Source organism: Zea mays, chromosome 8 (assembly GCF_902167145.1).
Source record: "Zea mays cultivar B73 chromosome 8, Zm-B73-REFERENCE-NAM-5.0, whole genome shotgun sequence".
In the NCBI taxonomy this organism is placed as follows: domain Eukaryota; kingdom Viridiplantae; phylum Streptophyta; class Magnoliopsida; order Poales; family Poaceae; genus Zea; species Zea mays.
This window is the reverse complement of record NC_050103.1, coordinates 148,327,574-148,334,778: the sequence shown is the minus strand read 5'-3', so window position 1 is coordinate 148,334,778 and position 7,205 is coordinate 148,327,574. Positions and strand designations below refer to the sequence as shown.

The 7,205-nt window shown below is 42.4% G+C and overlaps 1 protein-coding gene and 2 non-coding genes across 3 annotated transcripts; 1 reads left to right on the top strand and 2 right to left on the bottom strand.

Annotated features, from left to right (window-relative positions):
• Nucleotides 1-295: 295 nt before the first annotated feature.
• Nucleotides 296-6,966, bottom strand: LOC100191341 (Hydrolase, hydrolyzing O-glycosyl compound). Its single transcript, NM_001136775.1, has 8 exons — nucleotides 6,682-6,966; nucleotides 6,473-6,546; nucleotides 5,890-5,970; nucleotides 5,726-5,807; nucleotides 5,223-5,320; nucleotides 5,060-5,147; nucleotides 4,019-4,373; nucleotides 296-798 (listed from the first exon to the last, which is right to left on the bottom strand). Exons 1-8 carry the CDS (start codon nucleotides 6,943-6,945, stop codon nucleotides 548-550), a joined length of 1,293 nt encoding a protein of 430 aa, NP_001130247.1. The 5' UTR covers nucleotides 6,946-6,966; the 3' UTR covers nucleotides 296-547.
• TRNAK-CUU (transfer RNA lysine (anticodon CUU)) lies at nucleotides 1,408-1,480 on the top strand. The gene has a single exon. It is a non-coding gene; the product is annotated as a tRNA-Lys (tRNA).
• On the bottom strand, nucleotides 2,147-2,219 carry TRNAK-CUU (transfer RNA lysine (anticodon CUU)). The gene has a single exon. It is a non-coding gene; the product is annotated as a tRNA-Lys (tRNA).
• Nucleotides 6,967-7,205: the final 239 nt, after the last annotated feature.

Here is a 7,205-nt window from a genome sequence, read left to right as displayed (position 1 = left end):
AATAGTTCCACCAGCTCATAGAGATTCACCTCAGCATAGCAAAGAGAAGAGCTATCTCTTATTTTCAAGCTAGGCTCGATCAAACGAGGGTATTGTTGGAGCCACGGTGAGGTGTAAGTGAGGGAAAAGAAATGACATGGGACCTATTATAAGATGCTTACAGTTAGATTATTGTAGAGCTTGTCTCAGGTACGGTCATTTAAATAATGTGGCAAAGTATAACATATTATCTCCGTTCTTTTGCAAAAGCACAGTAAGGAAATGTACAAAACACCAGAAAATACCAGTACGTTTTAGAAGATGTATAACAGCACATATGCCATAAGCAAAGATGAATACAGATGCCTCTTACTACACTAGTGTGTACCCAGCCGGCAGAAATATTCAGTGAAGCAGTTTCTCACGGTTAATGTGAGCTGTTGCCAGCTGATATTACAATGCTGAAAAGAACAATGCCCACGGTGCATACAGTACCAAAATGCGTAATTCACATACTAGATTAGTGGACACAACTCCACACAGTACCAAAAGACATATTGAGACATTCCTATAAAATATCAAAGAAGTAGTCTAAACCTTGTCCGATCTCCCAAATTGAAAGGCCTGTTCCCCAATTTCGGGCTTCATCCAGACGTACAGAGAGTGACATCAGCGTTGGATAAAATACAGCATGCTTCACGCCTTCATCTGAATAGATAAAGAAGTGCTCCAAACTTTTTCCATCCCACTGCAAAGATGGCTTGTACTTCTCAAGTAAATGAACAAAATCTCTTCCGGTGATAGCACCGCCACCACTACCTATGTGCAAACATTAACAAGGCATTGGAGGTTCTTCAGTAAGTGGCGGAGCCAGAAGATTTTTTTGGGAGGTGTTTGTGGGGGGGGGGCACAATTTGGCTAACATGTATATACAAGTGGTAGATAAGTCATAATATAATTTGATGAAAGCACCAAGTATGGCATTGCATAAATTAGTAAGGCTATGGCGAAGAAGAAAACTCCAGCACCAGTTATGTGCCTCCACACTTCACCTTACAAGGGCTGAAATATACAATTCCTAACAAAAAAAAAGAAATTGGGCCAAAAAGGGTTGTGGCCCAAGTTGCCCGACCGTCTTCAGTTCTCTCCCCCAAAATCAAAATATACATGGAAAAGATTCAGCACCAGAAATAGTTTTTAACCAGTCAACTACCCCGATTTTTTTTTGGATTTTGGCACTTTTTTGGGAAAAAAATCACGTTTGGACTCTAGAAAATTTTAATGTCATTTTTGGAACCTTTCCTTGGCGCCACAGCCTATGGCGCCGAGGTACGTGCTGCGCTGGCACAACCGGACGCCGTGGCGCCGACGTGGCACCGAGCTCGGCGTCAAGATCTATAGCGCCGAGCTCGGTTGTGTAACCACAAAGCCCGTCTAGCTCAGTTGGTAGAGCGCAAGGCTCTTAACCTTGTGGTCGTGGGTTCGAGCCCCACGGTGGGTGTTCAATATTTTTTTTGTCTTTGTCACTGATTTGTATTTTTGTTGTCCAGATTTTTCGTTTATGTCACTGATTTGTCCGTCCAGATTTTTTTTTGTTTTTGTTATCCCAGAATTCTTTGCTAGCACTACATTTGTCAATTGAGGGAACACACACAAAAAAACCACTACAGTATTGTCATGAACGTTTCAGCACGTACTTAGCCATACGGGTGGCTATACAATGTGTTCTTGACTGGCTGTCTGTCGAGTCCGGCCAATTCCTTTTGTTTGACAAACAGCACCAATGCACCATGCATCGGAAAGTCCGAGTACGACGAAAGAAAATGACATTGGTTAACGCGAAGGTTCAGGAATGGGAAGCCGCTAAATAAACCCAACTGATCATCATCACAATACAAAATAAAAACGCTAACGGCGCCACATATAGGATGCGGACGTGCGGTGAACTAGTCAAGTCAACATACATTAGACCAGAACAATGAACTGCTGCATGCAGCATCTCCCATAAGACAAAAAATATTTTTTGTTTTTGTTTTTTGTGACTGATTTGTCACAAAAACAAAAAAAAATTGGATGAGAAATAAATCTGGACGAACAAATCAGCGATATAAACGAAAAATCTGGACAACAAAAAAACAAATCAGTGACAAAGACAAAAAGTATTTAATGCCCACCGTGGGGCTCGAACCCACGACCTCAAGGTCAAGAGCCTTGCGCTGTACTAACTGAGCTAGACAGGCTTTGTGGTTACACAACCGAGCTCGGCGCCATAGATCTTGGCGCCGAGCTCGGTGCCACGTCGGCACCACGACGTCCGGTTGTGCCAGCGCAGTACGTACCTCGGCGTCATAGCCTATGGCGGCGAGCTGTGTTACCTCGGCGCCATAGGCTGTGGCGCCGAGCAAAGGGTCCAAAAATGACATTAAAATTTTCTAGGGTCCAAACGTGATTTTTTTTTTCTGAGAAAGTGCCAAAATGCAAAAATTTCGGTCGACTACCAGCAGCAGTTGTCCACAAGTTTGTTTAGTGCTATTAATTTCGAAGGTAGGGTGTGCGTACTATGGAGCCAGGATGGCTACTTGGCTAGCGCCGTGGACATCCAGGCCATTAGCATGTAATGTCAAGATTTGTTCTGACAGAAGGAAGTTTAACGGTGCTATTAATTCATTGACAGATTTTTTTTCCTCTAAAAAAATTCATTGACAGATTTATTTGGGGGTGAGAATGTGCACCTCCTCCGTCGTGCCCTCTTCTTCTCCGGGATGCTGGACTTCTTCATGTCTGCCATCTCCATTAATCCAGTGGGTTAGGGTTTGGGGTTGGGGTCTTGGTGGCCTCCAGCCATAGAGGGATGGCCAGGGATAAATTGCTGGCTCGGTGGTGGAGGGTGGAGTGTGGGACAGCAAGTCAGAAGAGGCGTCGCTTGCTGCAGTGGTGATGGATGGCAGTTGAGCAGGTATGGAGGCGGGGGCGTCAAGCTTGGAGTGGTTAGCACCGGCCATGTTGGAGGGTGGCGGCACTGGCACTGCAGGAGCCAGGAGAGGCAGTGGAGTAGGCTGGGGAATGGAATGAGGGAGTGAGGCAGCAGAAGAGGCAAAGGAGGCACACATTCAAGAGTCAAAAGGTCGGAACAGAGAAGGCACAGGTAGATCAGAGCAATGATGGCTCCGTTATCCTCCCGGCTACCAGCCTGATCAGTACAGATGGCTTCAGTTTTTTAGGCTGTCACTGCATAGCTATTTTACCTGTTAGCTACTATGTCTGGAGAGGATGCAGCAGCTGCAGCCATTTTTACCGAGCAGGCATGTCTATGTTTTGGAAATTTGGATGGACTGGATGCCCAGGACATGTGACCAGTTGGGAAGCAAATCTTTGCAGTTGAGTCACTGACAGGTAGGGGTGACAATAGGCTCTAAATTTTACACTATAAGATTTAAGGATCGGATCGGATTAAGATCAGGCTCTATTCTATTCATTTTTGAACTAAAATTTATTTAGGGCCCTAACGTTTTGTGAAAAAAGCATTTGGATCGCGATCCATTACCACCCCTACTGACAGGTGGAGCTCATCCAACCTGGTGGGCACCAAAACCAGGTTCTATTGAACAACCCAATGACTTGTGGATGGTTTTTGAAAATTTCCCAATGTAATAGGCACAATCTTCAGAACAGATTGATCTTTCAATTTGTATCCACTACTCCACACTTCATAATGTTGCTTAAGAACCAACGAAATTAAGTATTTATTCAGAGAAGCATAAAATCAGTGTTCATAAGAAACATAATTTCTCTAGTGTAGGTCAAACATAAACTGCAAGGTATGATTTCATATCACTTGGGAAATGTACCAAATGCTCCCAATGGAACATCAACATGATCATGTTAAACTGAATCAAGTACATGTTATCTGTTATTTTAGTGAAAATCCGAACAGCACACAGAAGAAACATGGGTGAACTTTTGCTAGCCAAGCTATACAGAAGCATATTTGATCATGTCAAAAGAAAAGAGGAGAAAGATAAAGATAAGTTATATGTACCTCCAGACAGTAGAAAATCATTCCCATAAAAGTTGATGCCAAGGAATATCATCCGTGAATGTGAATTGCTATGAGAGGAACCTTTTGCTGAAAGAAGTGCTGCTAGAGAATGATGTATCCACTTCAGAGGTGCACTGGGACCAGGATTCTGAGGTCCTGAGAAGTCGTATGTCATAAGAGAAAAACCATCTACAGTGTCAGCCAGATGCATGAGATCTTTGGGTCCAAAGTCCTGATTATTGAGCTTTTGCATTCTTGGAGCCGGAATAACATAAATTAGTTCCAAATGGTGGCTACTTGATTTGGAATTGACTGAATGCAAAGCCTCTCCCAGCTGCTTAACAAATTCAAGTGCCTGTCAAAAACCACAACATGATCATGAGGTGTAATCGCCAGAGATAGAAACAACTGATAATGTTTCAATGCTCTGAGCCTCCGAAAAATCTTTCTATTATTATAACGATCGGTTTGATGTCCTCTACTTTCAATGTACTGTTCTAAAATATTTGCAATGACAGTATCATTAACATGCAAAAAACCATGATCATCATGTGCTTTATGCCAAAATTAACTTGTTTGCTAAAAGATCTCCAACCAGGATTATGTTTTTTTCATTTTAATTTTTCTTTCTAAACATGCAAGAGTCTTGTACTAATAAAAAGTATGATGTCTGTTCAGATCTGTCATGGATATCTAAACAAAGGTGTATATTTCATTTTCCACTTTCAGTTTGGAGTTCACGAATTGTCTGGCATGGATTCAAGAATACAAGAACTGCCTGCCAAGTGTTATTTCTTTGTGGTCTATGATTCACAAAAAAAATCATCTGCTTTGTTAGACTTCTCTATAGTTTGGAGGGGCCATTGGTGCAATCAACTACTAATTCAGAAAGGCAATATGATACTGAAAAGAATGCAAATCTTATATATGACAAAGACTACACAAGTGCACAGGCTGCCATATCTGGTACTGGTAGTTCAGACATGATCATGTAAATTCATTTGTTAAAACAATGTTGCTGCAGAATGGTAACTGAAGTACCATGTAACGTAGCTCTTGATCATCCAGCACGCCATAAATAGCCCATCTTGACCAGGACTCGAGCACAATACCGTCATAGCCCTTATCCCTATTAACTGGCAGACAGAAGTCAGGCCATCATAAAGCATATGTTTATCTGGAATGAGACTGTGCATGAATTTACCTGCATTCACTCACTATTATATCAATAGCTTTTGCCTTTTGCTTCTTTTCGAATAGTAAAACAGCAGGAAGTGCTTCCAAGACAATTCTCGGCACTACCTGGAAAACAAGAATGAAAGCCAAAACATTTTGTGAAAGCCAAAACATTTTTCGAATAGTAAAACAGCAGGAACTGCGAAAAACATTCATTTCCCCCTACTGTGTACTATGCAGACAGTAAATAAAAGTAGAAAAGATCGCTAACCTATCATTTTACCCCACAGCTAAGCTAAATGCTTGAAGTACTGCCTTTTGTTTTTATTTTATATTTTTCATGCCATACAAAATCCAACTTTTCTGGGATACGATATACACACAAATACAGCCTGGAGAATAAATTTAGAAATCGAATCACATCATAGATTAGACAATGCCAACTTGACCAGCAGCTCAGCACAGCATGTAATAGCATAATACTAAAGCCTATGTGAAGGAACACAGAAGGAAGACAAGTAGATGGTTTACCAGAGACCCATTGGTTTGAAGTTCAGAGACCCATTTGGCATCAAAATTGTGTTCTCCTTCCAGAACTAGCCTGTTCCTATCACTGAAGAAATTTTGCATTAGAAAATAACAGCTTGATGAAGGAAGATACCTGGAAATTGCTTTGCGATAGGGAATCAACGGACCTCTTCAAATCGTACCACACTGGTGATACATGAGTAAGCTTTGTGATGAACAACTTTGCCATGTCATAACCTTTGGAGTTCCTGCATCACAAGATCCCACATTAATGCAACAAGCATGGCAGTAAGTTATACCACTTTTTTGTAAATCTGATTTTCATCATCATCATCATCGATCTTGCATTTGAATGTCACGCCATTAGCTGTCATAGGATCCATTTTCAGGCAAATTGGTATCTATGACCAACAAACACATGTAAAAGCCATTATGGGATCCATTTGCAAACTAGTTTTAAACTGAACTTGTTAATAGCCCGTGGAACCCAATCCACAGTAAACCAGTTTGAGCTAAAAAACATTAAAAACCAGGTTCTAGTTCTACTGCTGTAAAACAATAAGTTAACTCTACATATAAGCTAGAAACAGAACACTAATACGATGAGTTATATACAAGGAACGTGGTTGACCTATACGTGTGCCTCCTACAGAACTATCGCAGTTTAATATGTGATAGTTGAAACAGTAGAGTTGTTCACGAATGAAGGTAAATACCATAAACATGCACGGAATTGCAGAAATGACTCACCAGGGGGTCACATAGGCGAGGACGGGGTTCGCGAAGTTCCGCTGCGACCGGTTCTCGGAAACCCTTGTGTGCTCCTGCATACAGCACCATCACGCGGTCCAGAAGCGGGGGAAGGGAGAGGCACCGCGTCAGTGTCCACTCTAGCGGCCAAGGAGTTCAGCTATAACGATAAACAATTCAATCGAGCAATACGACCGCGAGGTGCTTACAGAGAGGATCTCTCGTGCGGAGACGTCGCGCTTGACCAGACCGCGCTCGTAGACGGAGTGGGCGGTTGTCTGTAGCGTTTGGGAGTGGGGAGGGGAATGGGAGAGGAGGCCGGAGAAGCCAAGGGCGGCGAGGACGAGAACCAGGATAAGGAGGGGAACGAGGAGGGTGAGACGCAAGCCTAAGGCGGAGGGTGGTGCTCTTGCATCGGAGGACGGCGGCGACGGGTCGCGGAGTCTCCGGCGATCTCGCCTCCTCGGCGGCATTTCTCCGGCAGCGGCGACGAGGCTGTTAGATTTGGAAATGTATATTTTTTTTTGCCATGAGTGGAACGTAAAATTATCACTATCAAAGTGATCGTACGTTGCTGTTGCTACGGTTTCCATTTACTAAGTACAGTGTTTAAAATGCAAAGACATGTTTTTTATTAACTAAATAATTGTGAATATAATTTTGGAGCTAACAACTATAGGTTGAACCTGATTTGTGTATAATTTTAACATTTTTATCATTTAAATATCGAGAC

Excerpts from the sequence above, each read along its gene's own strand:
- LOC100191341 (NM_001136775.1), bottom strand. The coding sequence starts at position 6,945 with ATGCCGCCGAGGAGGCGAGATCGCCGGAGACTCCGCGACCCGTCGCCG. Across the intron at positions 6,547-6,681 it reads CCGCACGAGAGATCCTCTCT|GAGCACACAAGGGTTTCCGA; the intron begins GTAAGCACCTCG and ends TGCTGTATGCAG. Across the intron at positions 5,148-5,222 it reads ATAATAGTGAGTGAATGCAG|GGATAAGGGCTATGACGGTA; the intron begins GTAAATTCATGC and ends GCCAGTTAATAG.